A 27,738-nucleotide genomic window follows, 5' to 3' on the forward strand; every position below is an offset into this window, starting at 1 on the left:
ATCTACCTTGGCATGTGCTAAAGAGTTTGCAAGAAGGGGTGCCTGGGTGGCTCAGTCCGCTGAGCGTCCGACTCTTGGCTTTGGCTCAGGTCGTGATCTCAGGGTCCTGGGATCAAGCCCTATCTCGGGCTCTGTGCTCAGTGGGGAGTCTGCCTGGGTATTCTCTCCCTCTGCCCCTCCGCCTGCTTGCTTGTGCACTCTCTCTCTCAAATAAATATATCTTTTTTTTTTTTTTAAGATTTTATTTATATATCTGAGACAGAATGAGAGAGACAGAGAGCACATGAGAGGGGGGAAGGTCAGAGGGAGAAGCAGGCTCCCTGCCGAGCAGGGAGCCCGATGCGGGACTCGATCCTGGGACTCCAGGATCATGACCTGAGCCGAAGGCAGTCGCTTAACCAACTGAGCCACCCAGGCGCCCTCAAATAAATATATCTTAAAAAAAAGTTGGCAAAGCAAATTAATAGTTTTAGAGAGATTGCAGGGCACCTGTGTTGACTACCTGTCACATCAGGGTTTTTCAGATGATTGTGGAGTGCTTGTTTATGAAATGATTTGAGGTCATAAGTTAGAATTCTTTGTATTGCAGCAGATCCCCAGAGGCCTCTTTGAGGTAACATTTTATGAACTTAGCTGAGGTGACTGGTCGTTTAGTCCTGCATTCAGCAAATGGGTGCTCAGGGCCTGTGGTGGGGGAGGCGCTGGAACAGGATGAAGAGGGAGAGAGAAATGGAATCCCTGCCTCACAGGATATTAATGGGGGCCACGGGCCTTACGGATGATGCACTTTGACTGTATTCACCTATAGATAATGAAGTTTGTATTTCTTGAGAAGTGTTCCATTGCTTCAGCATTTTAACAGTGAGCATTGCCCTTCCCTCTGTCATTCTGCTTTGTCGACGTTATCCCATACTCTAATTTCTATAATTACAATTTTTTTTGGTGTTGTAATATTTGAATAGAAATGGGTTTTAATCCAAAGTCTCTAACTTACCTTAAGGCAGATTTACACAGATTAATCTCTATGTATTGAGTTGTACTTTCCATTGGTTATTGTTGTCCAGGTTGTTTTTTAAAAAAAATAAATTATGCAGTACATAGCAAACAATAAAAATAACCCAGTTATAAAATATATATTTTTTAATAAATATATATATACCTAATATATATATGTATATATTAGAAAGGCTGGGTTCCGAGCAGTTTGGAAGCTTGAGGATTTTCTGGGCTTCTCGTGCGTCTCTGGTTGCAGTGGTGAATTATAGAGTGACGAGCCATGACCATGGCTGGGGGCTGGAAGGGGCACAGACAGGAGCCAGTCACAGGCCTGCAGCTCCCAGGTACCCAGGCAGGCAGATAGCACTGCGGGGGAGCGGGGGGTGCATTCTTCCTTTGTCATCTGTGTGTCCTGGTCTTTTCACCTTCCTGGAGGAAAGCGGTCTCACCTTTAAGTATCAGTAGCTTACTGGGCCCCCCTTTGTGACATTTGCTGCTACATTGTAAGTTTGGGTTAGCCAGGCTAGCCTATCTGGAGAAGCTAATTACCTCCTTTTAGGCATCGAGCCTGTAATTTGAGTAGCTGCCCCCAGATGAATGGTGGTGCCCGGCTGTGCTCATGTTGCACAAATAGGCTCCCTCCGGGCCCAGGGTAGGGAAAGAAAGCCCCAGATTAGCCTGAATCGAGACAACTATGCCTTCTCGCTAAGGGAGTCGTCATTCATTCACAGTTCCATAAATCATTTCTAATCGTGTGGGGTAACGAATGAATATAATTCACATTGAGAGGAAGTACAAAGACTTCCATACCACTGACGTGCATACATTCCTTATGTAAAATAGCTGTTACTATTTTTTACTGTTTTGCCCATTCTATCCTGTTTTATTTATTTTTTTAAAGATTTTATTTATTTATTTGAGAGAGAGAGACAGAGATAGAGAGAGAGAGCACTAGCTGGGAGGAGAGGAAGAAGCAGCCTCCCGGCTGAGCAGGGAGCCTGATGCGGGGCTCGATCCCAGGACCCCAGGATTGTGACCTGAGCAGAAGGCAGACGCTTAACCTACTGAGCCACCCAGGCACCCCTCTATCTTGTTTTACATCAAGGAGAAACCTCTATATTTTTCACTTGCGCTTGAATCAACCTCAGGCTTTTGTTTGAAAACAGATTCTACATGCTCTCACTCCTTCTTGTGGCCTCTTGGCCATTTATTTTAAAGCAGTGTCCAGGGTGCTCTGTTAAGCATCTGCCTTCGGCTCAGGTCATGATCCCAGGGTTCTGGGATCGAGCCCTGCATCAGGCTCCCTGCTCAGCGAAGAGTCTGCTTCTCTCTCTCCCACTCCCCCCTGCTTGTGCTCTCTCTGTCTCTCTCGCTCTCTCCAATAAATAAAAAAAATCTTTAAAGTAAAAAAAAAAAAAAAAAAGGCAGCGTCCGGAGGGTTCAGAGAGTGGCTGTGGCTTATCAGAGGGAGTGCTTCCCAGTAGCTCTATTGAGCTCTTTCCATCTCTTTAGCCCTTCTGCATCTCTCGCTCTTTGCCTTTATAAAAGTAAAGTTTATTGGGATTATTTCTACTGTAAAAGTCATACTCGTTAAAGAACATCCTCACTAGAGAAAATGCAAGAAATTGGAGAAAATCACCCGTTATACCAAGATCCAATCTCTGTTTTCTTTTTCGAAGTTCTGATTACTTTTCTAACATGTCCCAGGTAGTAAAATATACATGCCATACAGTTTCCCCTCTTGACCATTTTTTAAAAAAGATTTTATTTATTTATTTGAGAGGGAGCGAGAGAGCAGGAGCCCAACATGGGGCTCAACCCCAGGACCTGAGACCATGACCTGAGCCTAAGGCAAATGCTTAACCAACTGAGCCACCCAGTCCCCTCCCCATGGCCATTTTTAAGGGTACTACTCTTCTTTTTTTAAAGTTGGAATGAATGCCCCGCAGACGGCAGCTTTTTCTCCTCGAGGCTCTTCACCTTGGTTTTCCTCGTGCATCAGAACTGAAAGGCCAGACACGTTCAGTGTCTGCATGTCCACACTCCCCTCATCTTCTGTCTTTTCCCCAGTATAACTGCCTCAGTGACTACGTTTATATCTCTCCAAATGAGAGCGGAAGTTCAGAGCTGCTGTGTTTCCTTAAAAGTTCTGCAAGCCACTTAGTGACTCTGCGCAGCACTTGCACTTTCCCTTCCCCTCCTGAAGACTTTGAAACGCCTTTAGACAAAACAGGGCAAGTTTTGGCACCAAGTAGCATGACGATTGATTATTTGCTGTTTCTTCAGGATGGCTTTATTTATTTCTGCTTTTGCTTCTCCTTCTGCTCCAGGGCCACCGCCGCCCAGTTCGGGGAACGAGCAGCACTCGTCGGCCTCCATCTTTGAGCATGTGGACAGGCTGTCCCGGTCCTCGGAGGCCAGCAGGCGGGTTCCCAGTAAGATACAGCTGATCGCCATGCAGCCCATCCCGGCCCCTCCGGTTCAGCACCCCGTACTGGCCGACCGGGTGGCAGAAACCAACAAAATTAACAAGGAGGTATTTGCTCTTTTTTTAAAAAGTCCATTTATTAAAAAAAAAAAAAAAATTCACATTCTGATTTGGTGACTGCTTAAAAACAGGTGGAAATTGCTAAAGGTAGGAGCTGCTGACAAGTATTCGTCGTTTTAAATATCAAGCTGAGTTTTTGTTTAGATCCAGTGCCGTTCAGGGACACTGTTAGGCGTATGGCAGACGTGCAGAGATTTAACATAGCAAACCCGAGCCTCCTGTCCTTCAAAAGTCCTCCTATGGCCCTTGGCTGATGTTTGGGAACTTACGTTTCAGAAACATTCCCACTATTCCCAGAACAGAGTGGCTCACTGTGCCCAGATTGTTTATGCAAACAGTATGACTTATCTGAACATCTCTTTTCCTTCTGGGACTCTGGAATTTTGGCACATGCTACGCAGAGGGAGCCTGTTGGACCAGCCCCCAGGACGAATCCTGGGCATTGCATCTCCAATGGGCTTCCTTGGTGGACATTTCACATGTGTCATCACAACTCATTGCTGGAGGAAGGAAGCAACATTGTTGTGTGTGGCTCCCCTGGGGAAGGCCTCCTAGAAGCTTGCTCCTGGTTCCTCTGGACTTCACCCACATGCCATTTCTCTTTGCTTATTTTGATTTGCATCCTTTTGCTATAATAAATGGGACTAACTGCTGAGTCCTATGAGTTTTCCTTTTTTTTTTTTTTAAAGATTTTATTTATTTATATGACAGAGAGAGAGACAGCGAGAGCAGGAACACAAGCAGGGGGAGTGGGAGAGCGAGAAGCAGGTTTCCTGCCGAGCAGGGAGCCCGATGTGGGACTCGATTCCAGGACCCTGGGATCATGACCTGAGCCGAAGGCAGACGCTTAACGACTGAGCCACCCAGGCGCCCCCCTATGAGTTTTCCTAATGAACCTTTGAACCTGGGGTGATCTTAGGACCACTGTAGACTTTGTGATCCCTGATAGATCCACTCTGGCCCCAAGGATCTACTAATACCTAGTAAAATCCGACTCCAGTGAATCCTGGAAGAGTGAGTTAGATCCACTTCTCCCCTGAGATTTTGGGAACTAGAAGGCCAGACCAAGTCACTGTTAACTTGACCTTGAGAGATTTGACCTGGACTAGACAATGAGTGGCCCAAAGGCCATTTAGGATTGCACATAAGGCAGCTCCATGTCTGTCCATTTCCTGCCTCTAAGAAACACCTGCTACTGTTGTGAGTTCTGCCAGGGTGAAGTAGTAGGAAGTTGGTACAGTTGCAACCCTCTCCCGCTTTAAAGGTGATCCTTAAAGTAGATCATCTCACGGAAGTCCTATCAAGAGTTCTTAATGGTCTTTCCTTCTTTTGCTAAGAATGTGCACTGTGGGTTTAGGATGGTGTGCACTGCCTCAGCTCACCATTGCTGGGGAGCCCCAGCCCTGCACAGCCCCCGGCCTAACCTAGACCGTGGCCCGCATCTCGAGTTGCATGTGCCTCTGTGCTTACCATGTGTAAGCACCCTAAAGTGGATTCTCCCAGTGCCGGAAAGAAAGAAGGGAGTAGGCTCACCAGGCCTATGGCCCCACAACTTGATAGTGTACATCTCTGTTTTTCTTTTACTCTCTTTTTAAAATGTAGTATTTGATGCATACATGGGCTACGGGACCCAGCCTGTGGCTGATGGCAGATTCTCTGGCCCCGTGTGTGTGTTGGGCCGTCCATGTCGCGGCCTTTGGGGCCTCGCTGGAGCCCGGGACGGCCGTCTGGGGGAAAGGAACGCCTTCCCAAGATGCCCTCTCCACATGGGGGCCCCCTCGGGAACGTTCCATGTGTCTCCCCTCCACCTGGGGGCCCCCTCGGGAACGTTCCATGAGTCTCCCCTCCACCTGGGGGCCCCCTCGGGACCGTTCCATGAGTCTCCCCTCCACCTGGGGGCCCCCTCGGGACCGTTCCATGAGTCTCCCCTCCACCTGGGGGCCCCCTCGGGAACGTTCCATGAGTCTCCCCTCCACCTGGGGGCCCCCTCGGGACCGTTCCATGAGTCTCCCCTCCACCTGGCGGCCCCCTCGGGACCGTTCCATGAGTCTCCCCTCCACCTGGCGGCCCCCTCGGGAACGTTCCATGAGTCTCCCCTCCACCTGGCGGCCCCCTCGGGAACGTTCCATGAGTCTCCCCTCCACCTGGCGGCCCCCTCGGGAACGTTCCATGAGTCTCCCCTCCACCTGGCGGCCCCCTCGGGACCGTTCCATGAGTCTCCCCTCCACCTGGCGGCCCCCTCGGGAACGTTCCATGAGTCTCCCCTCCACCTGGCGGCCCCCTCGGGAACGTTCCATGAGTCTCCCCTCCACCTGGCGGCCCCCTCGGGAACGTTCCATGAGTCTCCCCTCCACCTGGCGGCCCCCTCGGGAACGTTCCATGTGTCTCCCTTGTCTTCCCTCGGCCGTGCAGATCCAGACGGCGCTGCGGCACAAGTCCGAGATCGAGCACCATCGGAACAAGATCCGGCTCCGCGCCAAGCGCCGCGGGCACTACGAGTTTCCGGTGGTGGACGACGTGTCCTCGGGCGACACGCGCGAGCGGCACCGTGTGTACCGCAGGGCGCAGATGCAGATCGACAAGATCCTGGACCCCACGGCCAGCGTGCCCTCGGTGTTCATAGAGCCCAGGAAGAGGTGCGCGTCCCAAGCAGGGCTCCCCGAGGTCTGCCTGCGGAGGCGCCCACGGCTCTGCTCCCGCTCCGGCTGCTCTCATTCACCCTCCTGCCCCTCCTCTTGCCCCTTATTCCTGGGTGTACTCTGCCTCCTCGAATTCAGCTAGTTGAAAATAGCAGTCGCCCTTTCTTTCTCAGATGGCCCCCCCCGGCTTCCCTCCTACGTCTCCCCCCATCCCGCCCTCGCTCCCAGTACCTTCCCCTCCTCTGCGTGGCAGGGCCATTTCTTTTCCCACAGCTGCCCTCAGAGTCTTGGTCTCTTGGTCTTCCAGACCCCCGTCCCTAAGGCGCATGCGTCGTCTCTGATCGCTGCCCTCATTTGTGTCTTGCCCTGTTCAACACCTGTAATGGTGTTGGTTACCTGCCACGTGGAACCTGCGCTCGGTAACAGGCGGGGCCCTGCCTCTCCATTCTGGCTGCGTTCCACGGCCCGGCGGTGTAGACAGGGTCTCCCCATTAGATGGTCCCCTCATTCCGCCCCCACCCACATTCATCTGCTTCCCCTTGCAGAGGAGGAGGGATGCGGGGACAGGGTGTGAGGTGCAGGCTCACACCCTGTCCCCGCATCCCTCCTCCTCTGCAGATCGTACTTGCTTTTTAAGGCCCGGTTCAGGCCCTATAGCCAGCCACGGTATCGGTAGCCGACACTGACCTTGCCCTTTTCTGAATGTCTGAAAGAAAGTCATGGTATTTTATTACCTTACATGATTCTCTGCTGTTCCATGCGTTTGAATATGCTCAGGTAGACTGTGGCTTTCTTATAGCAGAATCTGTGTCTTACACATTGTATCCTTTGGGGTGTTTACCGCAGTGGCCAGCACATCCCAGATGCTCAGAAAATACTTAGTGTTTAGTTGATAAGCTACTGGCACAGGAAGATTTATTTCCTACCAAGATAACCTCTTCCCCCCCTCTGCCCCCCCCCCCGAAGCTCCAGGATAAAGCGATCTCCCAAACCACGTCGGAAACACCAGGTCAATGGCTGCCCCGGAGATGCCGAGAAGGACAGACTCATCACCACAGACAGCGACGGCACTTACAAAAGGCCCCCCGGTGTCCACAACTCCGCCTACATCGGTTGCCCAGTACGTAATGCTGCTTCTTGCTTCTGGGGTCAGGGTGGGGTGGCTCTTAGGGGAAGGAGAGTGAGCAGTGGCGGCCGTGGCCCTGTGCGGTCATGTTGCCAGATGACTGACACTCCAGGGCCAGCTGGGCCGTGAGGCGTGGGGGGAGGGGGCCGGTGGGCTGCTCCTTTGAGGGGAGACATGAGTCACAGAGACCAGCGGGCAGCTGAGTGAGCCCCCTGGAAATTGTGTTGGTCCTTTCTGTGTGCAAGCCCTGCTGTCATATGCTTCGGGATGGGTCCTCCTTGAGGTTAACTGGGAAACAGAAGTTTGTTTCCTTTTTCTTTTTGTCTTCCCCTGGTCCGAGAGTTGTTTGGGTTTCTTGGTAATAGGAGGGATACTTAGGGTTTCGTCTCTCCCTTCTGTTCCTGGAGTGCTAAGAAGGTATTTTATGTGTGTGTGTACGTGTATAATTTTAATGGAAGAAAAAGCTTAATGGAAATTAAAAAATACAGAATTAGGTATTTTTGTTTTCAAATGGAAAGGGGCCCACTCCGAACTGCTTGAGGTGCTCAAGGCAGACATTGGTGGCCTTAAGGCACATGCACAGACCCCACTGAGTAGGGAAGAAAGGGCCCGCCTCCCCACCGGTGTGCGAGACACCCCAGATGGGGAGGGAGCTCCGGATGTGGCTGACTCGAGCAGTGCCAGACACATTGGACACTGATAGCCTTGTGCCGGGGGCAGGCCTGGCTCGTGGCACAAGACCCCTTCCTCCTCCCAGAGATACACAGAGGCATCCTTGTTTAGAGAGAAATTCGCAAGAGGAAAAACAAACAAACCCACATCCTTGGAGAAGGGGTTTGTGATGTACGTGACGATCACTTTGGATAGAGCTTGTGTGCCCTTAGCCATTGTCTCCTAATTACACAAATAACTGACCCCGAAAGATGTGAAACCTGATCACACAAATCTGCCAAACACCACACTGACATTGGGGCTAAATAGCATTGAATCGTGGTCATCTGAAAGAACCAGACTTTTCCTTGGCAGCTTCCTGTATTTCTAGTGTCCTAAAGACTGGCCGCGCCTGCTTATGAGGATTGGTGCAGTCCCAGAGGGGTGCAAGGTTCTATAGACTCAGCTGCTTTGCTCCTGACTCTGGCTGTTTCGGAAGGCTGCGAGTGAGTTCCTAAGATAGGGGAGCCGGTCCCGGCAGTTCTTACAGCAGATGGAGCTCTTGTACCGCTGTTGTGCTTTGGACAGGTGGTTGTCTGGGCGTCTGTGGTGTTTGGCTTCATCTGGGAGGACTGTCCCCTTGGCTCCCCAGGATGTTCACTTGAAGCTTTGGCTTTTGTCTCCCCCGGGACTTGCAGGCCTGATGTGTGAAACCAATGAATAGAAGAAGGGGGCATTACTTCTCCCCAACCCCCTTACTTCCCTAGCCAGCCAGGGCTCATTCCCTCAAAGAAAATCTGCACCAGCGCTATTTCAATCCTGTCCCCTCTTTTTTTTTTTTTTTTTTTAAGTACCCCTGAGTTCTGTCATCTGATGCCATTGGGTCTTGTGTCTTCCCCTTGATCTCTCCATTTGTCTTCATCGGTGATCCAAAATCAGGCCGCCTTCAGGGGGGACCTGGATCATCTTTTCACTTCTTGCTTTTTTTTTCTTAGCAGCAAGTGCAGAGGTTCCTCCTTCAGCTGGTGGAAATAAACCCTTCCCTGGAGAGCACCACCTCAGTCAGCCGGCTTCATTTTTCAGAGATTCCCTAAAATGAAATTTTTCTCAGATGGACTTTTTACTTTCTGTAAAAATTCTAAACCACGTGCTCTCAAAGATAATGCCTTTTTGTTGGAACTCACTTTTTCTTAGGTAGTATTTCATCTTGAAGATTTTACTACACATACATGTTTTTTCTTAAATTTTGCACTTCACCCTCAAAATATTTTCTCGTTATGAGCTCTGTTCTCCTAGGGTGAAAGAAATATTCCTGTATTTCTTGGTAGCTAGGGGTTACCATTATAATTCAGGCCTCAGCACACTGTGGCCCTCAGGCCAAATCCAGCTAGTGACCAGTTCCTGTGACGTTTTATTGGAACACTCTCATGCTCGTTCATCTGCGTGTTCTCTCTGGCTGTTCTCTCTGAGTAGCAGACTTCCAATACAGAGCAACAGCGACTGTATGACTCAGAGCCTACGATATTTGCCATTTGGCCCTTTTCAGAAAAAGTTTGTATACCCCTGATCTAATTTATCATCCAAACCTGACACCTGGGAGCGTGATAGAAGGCTCTATTAATGATTATATTGGGACAGCAGGCGTAAGTTGAGATTGTCCTCGGCCAACCAGGGTATCTGATCATACATCCTCTCTGATGACTGAAGGTAAAACAAAAAACAAAAAACTTCCTACGTATTTCTCAGGAATGATAGGTGGATGCGTATCTACACAAAGGAAACAAATTGACCAGTAATGAAGCTATCAGACTGAGACTCAAGAGAACGGAATTCAAATTCCAATGGGGATCCTGGATAAATCTTAATGTTCATAGACCACTGTTACCCATTTATTATTTAGTACCACCTATCTGTGAAACACTGTGCAGATGTTGGGATATAGAAGAATGAACAAGACCTCTTCTTGGCCTGCAAGGTGCTGGTAGTGGAGCCCGCCAAACGGTAGAAGGTAGAAGGAACCGGAGGTAGAAGGAACCGGAAGCTATGATGTCATGGCTCCGTAGCTCTTTGCCTTCTTGGCAGGATTCATGAGTCCCGCCTTCACAGCTTCACAATATATTTCTTGCTGTAAAAGTTAAACCGTTGGAATCTCAGTTCGGGCCTGCAGTTTTTTATGTGGCCGCACGCTCGCTTCCTTGCCATGCAGTGTTCTAAAACACAATTCAGCTGAGTAAATTTAAAGATCTCATTGGCTTTCTTCAGGAGTTCATGAATCAGGCAGCATCCCACCCAGCAAGTAGAAAGGAGCTCCGAGGGGTGGTACGAAATGGAAAGTTTTTATAGACCGAAGAGGGCAGAAAAGGAAGTTTTCTAACAAAGAGTGGATTGTTTTAGGCAAGGTCACCTTTCTTTGGGGAAAGGGGGGAGGGGGGTCTGTTGTGCAGATGACCTCACTCATGCTGATCAGGAATTTCCAGATTGACTGGTTAAAGGTCACATTCCTGGGAGAGGCTGAAAGTGGTAAAGTCTTGCTTTGCTCTCTGGGGGCAATGACTCCATTTTGGGCCGGTTGTTGCTTTCTTGCTTTCTTTTTTGTTTTTTGAAGAACAGCTGCCTAGCCATTTACTGGAACCACCAGGAACATCGCTTCTGTCTTTGGAGAGACCCTTTCACTTACCACGGGGATGTGTTTACAGAGACACTTTTCCTTTTGCTCTACTGTGAACTGTTAGGTTGGTGACACACTCCTGGCGTCAGTCTTCCCTCTCTACTCCCCAGGAAAACCCAAGAATGGGAGGAGGGCCTGCACGCGGACATTTTATCCACCTCACAGGGAAAGGAACACAGAGTTCTTCCAGGGCTCCGTCACAGATCCAAGAGCCCTTTGGGGCTCTAAATCCTTACTTAGAATCCCTAGGTGACAGATGTCACTTAGTAGAACCTTTCCTGCCATAGCCCAGTTTTAAGGAAACAGACTTCCGGGACCAGGGTGTCCTGTCCGTGGCAGCGAGGCCACCCACTCGCTGCTGGGAGGGGAAGGGCGCCGGCCCCACCTCAGGAGGGTGGTCACAGCTCAAGGGCCGTGGTTTCTGTGGAGGAGTCAGGGCCTGGTGATGCCACAGCTTCAGAGTCTGCCGAGAGAATCCAGAAATCTGAGCTTTAGGATAAAATTTTCAGGTTTTGAGAAATATTGGCTCTTTATTTCTTTTAGACCGCACAGGCCAAGCAAAACAGGTCTGCGGGCCAAGTGCGGCATGCCAGGCCGTAGTGTGGTTTTCTGTCTGTTCGGGGTTAAACAGCTGCTGCCCTTCAGTGTTCGACGCTGGCGTGAATAATAATGATCATCTGTTGGATAGGACCTAATCATGAGGAAGCATTGTATTATTTTATTTTTTATTTTTTTTAAAGATTTTGTTTATTTGACAGAGAAAGAGAGAGCATAAGCAGGGGGAGCAGCGGACAGAGGGAGAGGGAGAAGCAGGCTTCCCGCTGAGCAGGCAGCCCAGTGTGGGGCTCAGTCCCAGGACCCCGGGATCATGACCCAAGCTGAAGGCAGACGCTTAACTGACTGAGCCACCCAGGCGCCCCATGAGGAAGCATTTTAGACAGTTGTCTGAGAGTAAGGATGTGTCTGTGGAACAGAAATTTTTCTTTGTAAAAGAGTCATTGATCCGAACATCAATACAGACAGGAATGTCTCCTTTAGCCCCTTGAGTAGGGTGGTCCAACCAGCTGAGCCAAACTGGGCCAGTTGGACGAGCAAAGCATTCTAGATACAAGGCGCCCACCCTTCCTCGTGGAGGGCACCAGATCACCAGCCCCTGGTGCAGAGCCCCTTCTCCTCAGGGTGTCACTGGCAGTAACAGTGATGATGTGCTTCCGGCGCTGCTGACACCAGGAGGGCTTCCTTTTACATCCGTTTCCTCTTTTGTCTCTTGTGTATATTATGGCAGCATTTTGCTCATAAAGCAGTATCAGGAAATAAGATTTTAAGAAACCTTAATTGTTACTTATATCCCTACCTCTTCGACAGTAGGTATAGAATATAATTTAAACCTTTCTGGGTGACTCATGTTATTCAGAGGTAGCTCCATTTGAAAGACATGTGGTTTCTGAATAAACACTCTCTATTTACCATTATAATCAGTTGTTACAGTAAGTATCAAAGTTGTTTATACACACACAGGTGCAATATGGTGGTGACTTTGATCTCTTCTGGGGTTGTGTAGGGTGACTTTTTCTTACCATAGTCAATAGACTGCTTTAGTTTTTGGTATCTATGGAAAGTTGACTTGGTATTTTAGTACATAAGACTCTGAGACATTTTTTAGCTTCTTAGAGGCATTTAATAAAAATACATACTTGCAGGTACTGCATTTCAGATAATTGGCTGAGTTTTGCTGGCCAAATGATTGTTGACTATTTTCACTTTTTTCTTTCATCCTAATTCAAGCTCCCCCTGCCACTGCCATCCCATAGCTGTTATTCAGAAAATTCTTATGGTAAACTTCTTCCTCAATGTCAGTGGAAATTGTTAAATTCCATTTTGGCCCTGTAGTTTTGCTTTCGAATCACCACAGAAGCTCACATCTGATCCTTGTTCCCTTTGCTGTTTGCCTTGCTGTAGTCCGATCCCGATCTCCCGGCCGATGTGCAGACCCCATCCTCTGCTGAGCTGGGGAGGTATCCAGGCCTGCCCTTCCCAGCCTCCCAGTACATCCCGCCCCAACCGTCAATCGAGGAGGCACGCCAGACCATGCACTCTCTCCTGGATGATGCTTTTGCTCTCGTGGCCCCCAGCAGCCAGCCTGCCAGTTCTGCGGTCGCAGGCCCTGGGGTCCCAGCCATCCTGCCTGTGAACAGCACCCCTTCCCGGGATGAGAGGCGAGCCACCCAATGGGGGTCCTTCTACAGCTCTGCTCAGACGGCCAACAACCCATGTAGCGTAAGTACTGGCCTTCTAGAATTCTCTCATGGGCCAGATGTTGGAATTTTGTTGCCTGACTTCCTCAATTTCAGAATCACTACAGTAATACTGAATTCATTTGATCAGAATTAAAGCTTGGCTGAGGGACCTCAGTTTTCATTATTTTCTCCTGAGTTAATTCTTAATGTTGGAAGCATCCTTTTATGCAACTCTGGTATTTTACGGGAGTCTCTTCCTGGGTTCCCTCAGTGTCGTGAAATGGAGGTAGGGCAACTGTCAAAGCATATTCTTATTGATGTCTTTATAAAAGGTACAGTTTAGAATGTACCAAATCATTGGGCTTCTTCTTAGAAGGTTACCTGGGACTGGAGCAGTCCTCGAGGCTCCAGGACTATAGGCAGCTAGCCCACAGGCAGGCAAGGACAACCATTTCAAATATCAAGTTTCCATCTTAGGACTTAACATTTCAGGATTTCATCTTCCTTTGTTATCCTTTATTTTTTTTATATTCCATCAGTCCTTTCAAATGTGCCTTCTCAAAATATGGGGGAAGAGGTAAAACTGAAGGATGTAACATTAAATATTTTTTTGCTAATTCCAGATTGGATGATTGGACTAAAACATTTGATGCTGGAGGGAAGTTAATTAGACCCGGTTTCTCAAGGAGTGTTTATACTGGGTCCTCTGATTTTGTTACCCACATTAAGGTGAAATTGGGTGGTAGTGAACACATGTTAAAGGAATCTTTATCTCTGAAATTGGTTTGAATTTTCAAAGTATGTGGTTAGTAACAGATTGTTTCCTTCAATAACTGCTACCATGTGGGGAAAATACCATTCCATCTCATTGTTGTTTTTAATGTTACAACTATAAATATTAAATACTTCGTATTTGTAACTGGTAGTTTATAATCTTTAATGAAATGGATGCTATAGAACAAATTCTTTGATACAGTGAATGTGGCTTCAGCTACTGTCTCTTCACTTTAAGTTTCTTTCATTTGTTTATTAATCCAGGTAGGTTTATTGAGTACTGCTGTGTGTACCCTGCACAGCTCCAACTTCTGCATTATGGCAGGGGGTATGTGGACAATTGAAGCAGTGATTTTATTTATTTTATTTATTTTAATTTTTATTTATTTATTTATTTTTTTAAGATTTTATTTATTTATTTGAGACAGAGAGAATGAGAGACAGAGAGCATGAGAGGGAGGAGGGTCAGAGGGAGAAACAGACTCCCTGCTGAGCAGGGAGCCCGATGCGGGACTCGATCCCGGGACTCCAGGATCATGACCTGAGCCGAAGGCAGTCGCTTAACCAACTGAGCCACCCAGGCACCCTGAAGCAGTGATTTTAAAACAATGTGGTGGACGCCTTGGCAGGGGGAAAGTACAGCCAGGGAGCATCTACCTGAGCTGTGAGGTGTTTAGGAGGATTTTGTAGATAAAATGGCATCTAAGTGGAAGTCTGAAGGCTAATTAATGGTTGCAGGAGAAAAACATGGCAGAGACAGAATTAAAAGTGCCCAGTACAAATTTCTTCTGGACAAGATGGAGGAACAAGGTTGGATTACCTTTCTTCCAGAAACAACTAAAATAACAAGGAGGGGGAAAAAAATATATATATATATATATATACACATACACACATACAAATAAATGGGTTTTCACAATCTTGGGCATTAGGCAGCAAAGGAGAGGGATCACTGAGAAATGAGTTGAGTTCTACACATGTCCCAGTTTACTATCTTGAGAGAGTTTCTAGCTGCGGTGCAGGGAGGAAGACCTCAGGCAGAGCGCAGTGTTCTCTCTGAGTTGAGAAAGACAGAATTGGAGACTGGGGAGGAAAAGATAGGTAGATTTCACAACAGAGAGTACAAGAAAGCAGAGAATTCTAGAGATCTGCAGAGAATCTTCACCTGAGTACTGACCAGTTTAAGGGTATGAGGAAACTACCTAAGACTGGGGAAAGAACCACCTAAAAAGATTAGAAGGAATGGTCTTCAGAGCTCACACAGGTGTGGAAATAAGTTCCTACTGTAGAATGAATTGTGTATCCCCCAAATCCAAATGTTGAAGTCTAAACCCCATGTGGCTATATTGGAGCTAGGGTCTTTAGGGAGGTGACTAAGGTTAAATGAGGTCATAAGTTTGGAATCCTGATCTGATAGAACTGGCACCCTTTCTTTGCCATCTGAGGATACAGCAAGAAGATGGCTGTCTATAAGGCAGAAAGAGAGCTCTCACCATAAACAAAACCCTGCCGGAACCTTGATCTTGGACTTTCTGGCCTACAGAACTGCAAGAAAACAAATTTCTGTTGTTGAAGCACCCACTCTGTGGTATTTTGTTATGACAGCCCAAGCTGATTATTACAGTTCCTTTCCTTCCAGAGTAGAAAGCTGCATAATTCATGGAGCACCAGTTAGATTACTCAGAAGGAGCATTGGTTTGCTTCAGTAGTGGAGCAAAATGAGCCCCAGATTAAAGCTTCCCTAGCTCTACCTAACAGCATTAAAATAACATGTGAACCTGAACAAAGCTCAAGAATATTTATAAAAAAACAAAAATATATAGCATCCAGCAAGGTAAAATTAATAATGTCTGAAATCCAATCAAAACTAACCATATAAGCAGAGGCAGGAAAATGACACAGAACTAGTAGACAAGGATTTAAAAATATAGTTATAATGAAGTTCCATATGTTCAAGAAGCTAGAGAAAAGATTGAATGTATTAAGTAGAGGCATTGAGGACATTAAAGGATACAAATCAACGTAGAGATGAAAACTATAATGTCTGAGATAAAATATATACTTATGGGATTAGTGACAGATTAGATATTGAAGAAGAAAAGGTTAGTAAGTTTGAATACATAGTAATAAAAACTATCCAACATGAAGCAAAGAGAGTAAGTAGACTAACAAAATGAATAGAGCATTGATGAGATCGGGACAACCTCAAGTGGACTAAATATACATGTAATTGGAGTTCCCAGAAGAAGGGAGGGAGAGTTAGAAAAAATAAAGAAATAATGGCCAAAAGTTTTTCAAATTTGTTGGAAACTATAAATCTTCAGATCCACAAAGTTTGATGACCCACTATGCACAAGAAACATGAAGAAAATTATACCACACAGTATAATCAAATTGCTCAAAATAATTGATAAAGATTTTGAAATCATCCAGAGAAAAAGGACACATTGTAATGCAGTGGAACAGAGGTGAGGATGACAGCAAAATTCTCATTGTCCAGAAGACAGTGAAACAATCCTTTAAAGAACTGAAGGAAAAAACTGTCAATTCTCTATTTGCTGAAAATAACTTTCAAAACTTTTTAGACACACAAAAGCTGAAAGAATGTATCACTGGCAGACTTTAATTACAAGAAATGTTATGGGAAATTCTTTGGGGAGAAGTAAAATGATGCCAGATAAAGATCTGGATCTCCATAAATGAGTAAAAAACACTAGAAATGTAAATATGTGGGTAATTTAAAAAAACTTTTTCTTTATTATTTAAAATTTTTTAAAAAGATAATTGGCTACTTAAGGCAAAAGGATGACTGTATTATGGGGTTTATAGCATATATAGAAGTAAAATGTATGAAAACACAATAGCACAAAGGGCAAGAGAGGAGAAATAGAAGTACACTCTTTTGATGTTCGTATAGCATACACGAAGTGAAATGATAGCACTTGCAGGTAGATTGTGATGAATGAAAAATATAGAATATAAACTATAGCAACCATGAAAAAAACTTCCAGAGTAATAGTTAATAGCCAACAAAAGAGTAAAAATGAAATTATAAAAACTCAGTCTTGGGGCCCATGGATGACTCAGTCAGTTAAGCATCTGACTCTAGATTTTGGCTCAGGTCATGATCTCAGGATCGTGAGATTGAGTCTGGTGTTGGGCTCTGTGCTCAGTGTGGAGTCTGCTTGAGATTGTCTCCCTCCCTCTCCGTCTGGCCCTCCCCCGGCTTGCATGCTTGCGCTCTCTCTCCCCCCACCCAATCAATCAATCAATCAATCAAATAAAATCTTAAAAAAAAAGTATGCAGTCCAAAAGAAGGCAGAAAAAGAGGAAAAGGGGAACAAAGAACATATGGGACAAATGGAAAACAGACACCAAGATAGTAGATTTAAATTCAGCCCTAATCACATTAAATATGAATGGTCTAAATATTCTTATTACAGGGCAGAGATTATCAGTGGAATAAAACTCAAGATCCAATGATCTGTTGCCCACAAGACACTCACATTAAATATAAATCCACAAATGGGTTAAAAGTATGGAGAAAGAAAAAAAAAGTATGGAGATAGATAAACTGTGTTAACACTAATCACAAGAAACTGGAGTGGCTATATTAATGTTAGCCAAAATGATCTCATAGTAAACAATATTACACAGAGGATCATTTCATAATACTATATTGGTCAGTTCATCAAGAAGACATAAAATCCTAAATGTTTATGTGCCTATGACAGAGCATCAAAATATGTGAAATAAAAACTGATAGAACTGCATGCAGAAATAAACAAAGCCACAGTTATAGGCAGAGACTTCAACACTTTCAATAATTGAAAGAATGAGTACATAGAAAATCATCAAGGTAGAGAAAACTTGAACAAGTCTTGAATTAATACTGATTTTCAGCTTGAACTAATTGACATTTATAAAGTGCCTTATCCAAGAAGAGCAGAATGTACATTCTTTCAAGAGTACATGAGTGATGGGGATTAAAGAGTACACTTATCATGATGAGCCCTGAGTAATGTATAGAATTGTTGAATCACTATACTGTACACCTGAAACTAATATAACACTTTATGTTAACCATACTGGAATTAAAATTTAAAAATTAGCTTTAAAACAGAGTACACAGAACATTTATCAAGATAGATCATATTCTGGGGCGCCTGGGTGGCTCATTTGGTTAAGTGGCTGCCTTCGGCTCAGGTCATGATCCCAGGATCCTGGGATTGAGCCCCACATCGGGCTCCCTGCTCAGCAGAGAGCCTGCTTCTCCCTTTCCCTCTGCCTGCCGCTCTGCCTAGTTGTGCTATCTCTCTGTCAAATAAATAAATTAAAAAAATCTTTAAAAAAAAAAAAGATAGATCATATTCTGGGCCATAAAGCTAATCTCAATAAATTGAACAAGATTTGTATTATCAAACAATCCCATAAAAAATGGGAAAGGGGGAATGTCTGGGTGGCTCAGCCAGGTAAGTGGTTGTCTTCAGCTCAGGTCATGATCTTAAGGTCCTGGGATAGAGTCCCACATCGGGCTCCTTGCTCAGTGGGGAGCCTGCTTCTCCCTCTGCCTGCCATCCCCTCTGCTTGCCATCCCCTCTGCTTGTGCTCTCTCTCTCTCTCTAATTAAAAAAAAAAAATGGGAAAGGATTCGAACACAAATGTCACCAAAGAAGAAATACAAATAATAAGCAGACAAATACGAAGAATCAGCAGATGGAGAGATCTTCAATCTCATTAGTCCTTAGTAAAGTGCAATAAATCATGAGATACCCCTATATACCTATTAGAATATGAACAACTGGAACTTTTATAAACTGTTGATAAGAATGTAAAATAGCACAACCTATTGAAAAACAGTTTGACAATATCTTAAAAAATTAAACCTATGCCTTCTTTATGACCCAGTCATTCTATTCTGAAATATTTACTGAGGAGAAATGAAAGCATATGTCCAGACAAAGACTTGTACGTTATGACAGCTTTCTTTGTAATAGATTCAAATTGGAAGCAACCCAGATGCACATCAACAGGCAAATATATAAACAAAAATGGTACTGAATTTATACAGTGGGATACTACTCAGTAATGAAAAGGAATGAATTTTTTATACATATGACAACATGTTTGGGTCTCAGAATAGTTATGCTGAGGGTAAGAAGCCACCCCCTCAACCAAAAAAAAAGTGCATATTGTATGATTCCATTTATATGTAATTCTAGAAAATGCAAACTAATCTATAGTGACAGAAAGCAGATCAGTGGTTGCCTAGGGATGGAGTGAATTTGGGAAAGGGTATGGGGCTGAGGGATAACAGAGGGGCACCAGGAAGCTTGGGTGGTGATGGATATGTTCACTGTCTGGTTTATGAGCATGGTGTGCGGGTACCAACATTTGCCAAAACTTCACAATTTGTATATTTGAATATGTGCAGTTCATTGTGTGTCAATTATAATGAAATAAGGCTGTTAAAATTTTTGCTCCAAAATGTTCTTAACAATGAAATTAGTTCTGGGCGACTAATATAGAGTGAGAAGTAAGAGCGGTGAGACATGAGGCAGGAGAGAAAAAGCAGGAAGCTGATAGGGGTAGAGCTTAGCCCTCATCCTGAGGGTAATGGCCAGACACTGAAGAGTTTTGAGCAGTCTAAAGACATAATTCAGTGTGCCTTTTTGACAGATTGCTCTCATTTTAGACTGGAGAATTGTTTGTTAGGGTGCAAGACCAGAAGCAGGGAGACACTTAGGAAGTTGTCCTAGTAATCTTGGTGAGTGATGTTGGTGGCCCCAACTAGCATGATGCAGTGAATGGATTTAAGAAAAGAAAAATCTTCATGGCCTCAGTGTGTTTATTGCTGATGGCACTGAGCCAGTCTAGAGGGAGAGTTCGATGATACAGGAAGGCGGGTCCAGAGTGCCGAAGGAGGAATTATCTTTAGAAATGAGGGGATATATTCCTTCCAATTTAATAGCAGGAGGAGGGAGGAGTTGGGTACAGATATAATCATGTTTGTAGTGGGTGACAGGAAGTTGAGAGGCCTCCCATCTCACTGTGGCTTCTATTTTTCACAGTGGAAAAAGCAGAGTCATTTATTGAGAACGAGCGAAGTGTGGCAGGGCAAGAGATTTGAGGGAGAGCAGAGATTGTGCATACTTACAGTAGAGAGTGAAAGAAAACCGTTTAGGGACATAAGAATAATTACTTAGTGGCATTGAAGCCCCTGATGAGAATGACTGTCGCAAAATTATAGTGGCACAAATTAAAGTTCTGTAGTTTTGTTGATCAGCAGTTGGATATCCAGGTGGAGACAAGGAGAAAACGGGCAGTTGGATTGATCCAGGAGTGGGGCTTTCTCAGGCAAATGTGATGAAAGGACAAGGGGCAAGAAATGTACATATTAGCAGGTGCAGTTGAAATGGTAGACTACACTGAAGGGCAAGGACAGGGAGTTGGGGTCAATTCAACCTGCTGCAGCTTTGTAGATTCTTCCTCTCGAATCCTCCGCTTTATGTGGGTCGGAGCCACCTTCATATCTCGCCACCATTGTAAGAGCTTCCTGATTGTCCCTCTGCCTCCAGTCTCGAATGTAGGATATGAGGGTGGTGGCTGACATGTAAAATGCCATTTATTGGTGTTGAGCAGGCTGGGAGCGGAGAGGCTGACACAGTAGATGCATCCTATGGAGGACAGGGGAACTCAGCACCAGGAGGGAAGCCTACAGGAGCCGCTTGACTTAATCTTGGGTTTTGCAAAGGAAGAGTTCTCATATCACTTTCTAACATGACCTTGTTCGCTGCTGGCGTCTATATGTTACTTCTCTCTGTTCCTAATGCTTTCTGAATTGTTCTATGAAGAAATCTGTGGCCATCTTAATTTCCCCTTTCCTGGTAAGGGATGTATGTATGTACCCTAACTGCTAGGAAGCGTAAATAATTCTGGGCACTCAGCCAGTTTTTCTGAATCATTTTCCCCTATGAACAGCCAGTGTCCATTTGATCTTCAGATTCAGCTCTTTCATTCACTTAAGGGAAACTTGCTTTTGTATCTGAAATAATTTTCTTACTCTATTTATCGTAGTCGAAGATACCAGTTATCTTCATGTTGGCTCATCTTTGTTTCCTATACCTATCCTTTTATTCTCTAATGGCTTTAGCTACATTGTCCTGGTTTCTCTGCCTTCTTTATGATTATCATGGGCCTTTTCTCTGTGGCATTGATTTGATTTGCAGCCATATCTATTCTTTTCCCTGCTAGTTGATTTCTTAGAGTCATAATGGCATTGTTTCGGTCCTCAAATCATTTCCACCAATAATTAGGTCCCAAATCATTTCAATTCTGTGGTCTCCCATTTCCATTCACTCTATTCTTTTATCGTCTCATGTTTGAACTTTAAAAAAGGAATTGCTATTCTTACTACTTTACCATTATGCAACCATAGTCCTTTTTTTGTTCCTTGGCTGCTAGTTTTCTCAGTTTATGGCATGAAACTGTTCCTTTCTTTGCTTGTTTGGTTTCTGCTGGTGAATTTTAGCAATAATTTTTGACTGATTATTTGTTCATTGTTCATAGGTTTTGGAGATGAACAATTCCGTGATAATGCCTTAATCCACCATCTTAACCAAGAATTCAAATCCATAGCAAGATTTTTATAAATACTCTTAACTGAGTGATTTTCTCATCATGGACCTTTGATGTTACCCTTATATGTTTTGATGATGATAGCTAATCTAGTGGAAAACCAGAATCATTGGCTATATCTGTGCATATCTCATATAATTTTATCATGTTTATAATTTTATCATCTCATATAATTGGTCATAAATTACCATTTGTTGCCAGGAGGAACCTGATCATCCTTTATTCCCTTCTTCTGACTACAGTAAAAACTACAATAATGTAGATTTCAGGATGTCCTCAGTTACCACATGAACCTTGATTTACCATCTAATGACATTTTTTAGTCTTTTTTTTTTTTTTTTTTTTTTTGCCAGTGTAAGGGTGTTAGTTATGCATTGGTGAGAAGGCCACTTGATAGGTGGTATTTCTGCTTTCTTGAGTAAAGTTAACCTCCCTGGAGCAGTCTTCTAAGTACCAAGTATGATTGTCTGAACCAGGACATTTTACAAACAGACTCATCCCAGACTCCACCAACCATTTAACATGGCTTTCTTGCTCTATTGGCCTGTTTTATACTGAATAGAAGGAAGGGATGCATTAAAATGGGATTTTTATTTGACATCACTGGTTGAAACCTTAAAATTCTATTGTGTTGCCCAAAGTTTTATATAGATGTGACCCACTTAAAGTAAACACCTGTCATTATGTCTATGATTTTTTTTTTTTTAATCTTTTTCATTGGCGTGTGCACTATCTGGAAAAATCACTTCCTTTTTCTGATTACAACAGAGTTAAAATGCCTTGTACCACAATAACAAAACAGGTAGAGTGGACAGCTAGTTTTCACTGTTTTTGTATTAGTTTATCACTTACTGGACCTCCTGAAATCCTGATATGTAAACTTTGATCTTTTTTTGTTTTGTTTTATTTTGCACATGAGTATGTTTAAAAAATTCAGACAGCTGAAAAACACAGGGGCCACTGTGAATAATCTTTATCTGGTCTCAGATTTCCCTTTAATTATTTGAAAAGGAATTGAAACTCCTTTTCCTTCTATTCTTCCCTTCTTCCATAATCCCCTTTGGCTGTTTGACCTCAGCTGGGGAACTCTACAAGGTTCTCCTCTCCCTCCCTCTGCCAAGGGGATGGAAGCAGAGAGGGTCAGAAGATGAAGTAATTTGAGCACAGTTTCATATGTAATAATCCCTTCAAACTGTATGAGGTATAGGGTTCATTCTGTCCTTCTTGGCATCAGGAAATAGGCCCAGGGAAGTTGAGTAGCTTGGCTAGTCTGTTTGGTTCCAAAGCCTCTACTTTTCTTCATAAAGTAGAAATTCATTCAAGGGGGAAATCTGGTTTGGGAACCATGGGCAATGCGGTGCAGTGGTGGTTAAAAGCTGGTCTTTTGAGTCAGAAAGACTTATTAGGAGGAAATAACTTCCTTGTGAGTTGATTTCATCTATAAAATAGAGGTAGTGAGCCCTTTGTTGCTGTTACTGGGCCCGGAGTTAGTGCTTATAGCTCTTACCACAAAATACTAATTCATTAAATGACAGCTTAAAAAATGTCTAATATGAGAGCAGGTCCAGAAACAAGGCTGACTTAATAACTTCACTGGGAGCTCTGGATCCTGGACAACCAGTTGGTTCAAGCTGACTGCAGTTGGATGGACTCTGTCCAGAGTAACTGCTCTTTTAAGGTATCTGATTCCCAAATAGCGATTCACAGCTGTTGAAAGAAGTGTTGAAGTAGGAGTCCCATGAATGTTAGGGTCGGGATGTGTTGATTTCATGAGGAACACAACATAGATACACATTTCTTTAAATCTGATGCCATATTGATATTGTTCTAGCCAAAGAACACGTGGTTAGCTGAGATTAGCTCAAGTAAAAAGAGTTGACTGAAGGCTATGGGGCACCGGATGGAATATAAGGGCGGGAGTATGGTTGGGCCTCCTTGGAACCAGAAAACTTTCAGAAACTGAATGTAACTTCATCTTTAAGTGTCTCTCTAATTTCTGGTTCTCTTTTCACAATGTTCTATTAACACAGTTCAGTGCTCACATACTTTAGTTTTGTGAGTGTATTTGAATTGCTGCTGGAAGCCCAGTGGCTCTGGTGACCATCTTGGCCCATGTTGGCAGAGTCATTTGTACTAAGTGTGGCCACGAAGGCCTACCTTTTTAGCAGAAGATACAGATTTGTAGAGAATGAGCCTGGAGGGAAGAACAGAGGCTGGAAGGCTGTCTGTTACTCATATTTTTTATAAAAGAAAGAAAGGTCTGGAAATGAGTTGTCTGTTTTTTTAAAGCCTGGTAGCCCAGTTCCCCAAGCTGAAACTTCTGGCGTTATTGAATGGCAGAATGCTTAAATGGCATGCCAACTGTTTTATGAGAAAATAATTCTCTTTAAAGTTAATCTTGCAAGCCTAAATTTTTAAGTTTGCTGTTGTCACTTTCTAATAAATGTGGAATGTTAATCTTCATCTTCTTTTGGTTTTCTTCCAGAGATATGAAGACTATGGAATGACTCCCCCATCAGGCCCATTGCCAAGGTAAAGTTTTCAAGAGAAAATGCATTAGAACTTCCTCACATAGGCTGTTTTTAAAAATTTTGTAAACTCACTTCTTTGAGCTAATATTTAGAGCAGATGAAAACTTCTGAGTTGTGTGTTGTCTTGGGCTAATCTGAAGAGGAGAAAAAAGGTGGAATTTAAGGTCTGCTTCCAGTAGTGACAGACTAGATAATTTGCTGAGGGCAACTGGAATAGCTAGACAAGATGTTAAAATAAAACAAAACCAAACCCAGATAGCTAATAGGACAGTGAAGTGGTATGGGGCCAAGATCCAGGAAATTCAGAGAGATGAGCCCTGCCTCTTGGGCAAACTTTCTCCCAGGGGCACCTGCTAATTCCAGAGGAGGCGACTGAGAAGCTGAGCAAAACTTTGGACAGACTCATGGAGCTCGGAGTCTTGAAAATTCAACATAGTGAAAGTTGTAGGATACACCTCAAGGCATGCTTAGGGAGGACTTTGATGCCTTAAATGAATCAAAATATATTTGAAAAGAAAAATGGCTGAAAACCAGTGATCTAAGCATCATCTCAATGTTAAAAAAAAAAAATCTAATTAAACCTAAAGGAAGTAGAAGGAAGGAAATGATAAAAATAATAGAAATTAATGAAATAGGGGCACCTGGGTGGCTCAGTTGGTTCAGCGTCTGCCTTCGGCTCAGGTCATGATCCCAGAGTCCCAGGATGGAGCCTCGTGTTGGGCTCCCTGCTCAGCAGGGGAGTCTGCTTCTCCTTCTCCCTCTACCCCTGCTTGTGCTATCTCTGTCTCGCTCACTCTCTCTCAAATAAATAGATAAAATCTTAAAAAGAAATAAAATAAAAAGAAAGTAATGAAATAGAAAAACAAATAGCATAATAGAGAAGATTGACAAAGCTAGAAGTTGGTTCTTTGAAAAAAGCTAATAAAATTGATAAATCCCTGGAGAGCTTGATCAAGTAAGCTGTATAGCGTTATCAATAAGAGGAATGTAAAAGGACATACTAATCCAGATCTTTCAGAAACAAAAAAGATTTTGACAGATTTCTAAAAGGCTGATTTTTAAAAAATTTTACAGATACTAAGAAGATTTTATGAACACATTTTTGTGAAATTTAAAATGGAAAGTGGCTCAGTCAGTTAAGTGTCTGCCTTTGGCTCAGGTCGTGATCCCAGGGTCCCTCGGCAGGGAGTCTGCTTCTCCCTCTACCCCTCCCCCTTCCTTGTGCTCACTCTCTCTCTCATGCTCTCTCTCGAGTTCTCTCTCTCTCTCAAATAAATAAAATCTTTAAAAAAAATTTAAATGGAAAAATTCTGGGACACCTGGCTGGCTCAGTCAGTGAGCATGTGACCCTTGATCTTGGGGTTGTGAATTTGAGCCCCATGTTGTGGGTAGAATTTATCAGGAAATAAATTAAATTGATTTTTTTTTCAATATAAGATGGATGGAAGAATTCCTAGAAAGAGAAAACCCGAATTGTCATATAACTATTAAAAAAATTGAAATCATTCCTAAAATTCTTCCCACAAAGAAAACTTTGGGCTGGGGCGCCTGGGTGGCTCAGTCATTAAACGTCTGCCTTTGGCTCAGGTCATGATCTCAGGGTCCTGGGATCGAGCCCCACATCGGGCTCCCTGCCCCGCCGGAAGCCTGCTTCTCCCTCTCCCACTCCCCATGCTTGTGTTCCTGCTCTCTCTGTGTCTTTCTCTGTCAAATAAATAAATAAAATCTTAAAAAAAAAAAAAAAAAGAAAACTCTGGGCTTCAATGGTGAATTCTGCCAAAAACACCAAAGGAAAAAAACATGCCAGTGTTCTACAAATTTATCTAAAGAATATAAAAACAGAGAATGCTCCCCATCTCATTCTTTGAGACTGCATAACCTTTTTTTTTTTTTTTTTTGACAGAGAGAGAGAGTGAGAGAGCACAAGCAGGGGGAGGGGCAGGCAGAGGCAGAGGAAGAAGCAGGCTCCCTGCTGAGCAGAGAGCCTGATGCAAGGCTTGATCCCAGGGTGCTGGGATCATGACCTGAGCCAAAGGCAGACACTTAACTGACTGAGCCATCCAGGTGCCCCAAGACTGCATATCCTTGATATCAAGGATGACAAGGACATGGAAATTGCAGGAAAGAAAACATTAAGGGTTCATGAGTTTTACTCATGAACGTAGATACAGAAACTTGAAACTAAATATTAGCAAACATACCCAGCATTGTATTCAAGAGGATATCATATCACAGCCAAACTGGATTTATTCCAACAATGCAAGGGTAATTTAACATTTTGAAAAATCAACCAATCCAATTCACTACTTTGAGGAGAATAAAGGAGGGAAATCTCATTTCACTAAATACAGCATTTGATAAAATTCAACATCCATTCATGGTAAAAATCTTAGCAAATAAAGAATAGAAGTGAACTTGTCTAATCTGATAACAGTTATCTCAGCAAATGTGATTTAAGGTTGAAATGTTAAAAGCTCTCCTTTTGAGAATAGGAGCAAGACAAAGATAGCTGCTGCCATTACTTCTATTCAGCATTGCTCTGGGAGTCTAGATGGTGTAGTGAAGCAAAAAAAAAAAAGAAAAAAAGAAAAAGATTAAGGAATTCAAGGAAAGAAATAATACTGTTATTATTCTCAAATGATATATTTTTTAAGTAGGAAATCCTTAAATGTCAACACATAAGTTGTTAGAATTAAGAGAATTTAGCAAGATAGATAAATTACAAAATAGCTGGATATAAGATCAGCATACAAAAATCTGTTTTATTTCTGTTTATGAGCAAAAGACAAAATATACTGTACAAAATAGCATTAAAAAATATAAAATATCTCAGATTTAATCTCACTAGATAGTCAAGTCCTCTAAAGAAAGTGTTCATGGATCGGGCAACTCAGTATGTTTAAAATATCGGTCCTCCTGTAAGTGATCTACAGATTCATTGTGATCTCTTTCAAAATCCTGGTAGTTTGTGGTCTTTAAAAAAATATGTGGAAACTGACAAGCTGATTTTAAAACTTATATGGAAATGCAAAGGCCCAACAATATTCAAGACACTTTGAGAAAAAGAAGAATAGTGTGTGAAGACTATTCTAAAGGTTGTAAATTACTGTAACCGTAATGAAGACAGTGTGTTATCACTGTAAAGCTAGACAAATAGACCAGAGGAACAGAATAGAGAGTCCATAAGCAGACCCACACGAGTGGGCAAATGATTTATTACAAAGAAGGAATTGTCAGAGTTAATCTCAGAAATCATACTCAGCTATCTTTTCAATGACCACAAGTCACACAGAAGTAGGAATGTTACCTGCTTCCTCATTTTTTCTGTTCTTTCTTTGCCCTCATTTTCAGAGGGGCTTGTTTTATTTTTCCCCAACCCAGGCACTGCTTCGTGGTCCAAAAACAACAAAGGTAAAGAGAGCACGTGAAGATTAGGTGATCTGGGGCAGAAGTTAATGATGCGGGGGGGCATCTGATCTGGTTTGCCCAGTTCAGTTCACACCTGTTTTCTAGTGTAATTATTAATAACTTTGACTCTCAAAAGCGTTCTGGTTTGGATGACCAATTTTGTGGTTACTCAAGTTAAAGGATTCTGGGTGATTTGGATCACACTGAACTGTGAACACACAATTGAGGATAAAAAGGATGCACATGTAGCCAGGAGGAGGATAATTGGGTAAAGTAGAAATAAGTAAAGGGCAAGAGCTAGTTGTTGGGTGGATGGTCAAGAGAATATGATTTAATTAGGTGAACTCCAATATACAGATGTTGAAGGAGGAGCATGCCTTATGTTACGCTCTCAGATCTGTAAGGTCAGAGATGTCAGACATCTCTCTCTGAGGTCAACCTAAAACAGTAACAATTATCTAAAGAGAGCAATATAAATAGCCTGGGTCTCAATTTACGAGATGTGCTCCAGAAATAAGACTA

The 27,738-nt window shown here is 43.6% G+C and overlaps 1 protein-coding gene across 1 annotated transcript in view; it reads left to right on the forward strand.

Annotated features, from left to right (window-relative positions):
- KIAA1549 (KIAA1549 ortholog) overlaps positions 1-27,738 on the forward strand; it is a 142,800-nt gene that overhangs the window by 92,649 nt on the left and 22,413 nt on the right. Inside the window, exons 13-17 of the mRNA XM_064574911.1 lie at positions 3,327-3,532; positions 5,957-6,180; positions 7,150-7,303; positions 12,588-12,905; positions 23,763-23,809. Coding sequence (XP_064430981.1) covers positions 3,327-3,532; positions 5,957-6,180; positions 7,150-7,303; positions 12,588-12,905; positions 23,763-23,809 — 949 coding nt within the window. The remainder of the gene's footprint in view (positions 1-3,326; positions 3,533-5,956; positions 6,181-7,149; positions 7,304-12,587; positions 12,906-23,762; positions 23,810-27,738) is intronic.

Source organism: Mirounga angustirostris, unplaced genomic scaffold (assembly GCF_029215605.1).
Source record: "Mirounga angustirostris isolate CCGP_5_RB_7025 unplaced genomic scaffold, mMirAng1.0.hap1 SCAF_12, whole genome shotgun sequence".
Taxonomy (NCBI): domain Eukaryota; kingdom Metazoa; phylum Chordata; class Mammalia; order Carnivora; family Phocidae; genus Mirounga; species Mirounga angustirostris.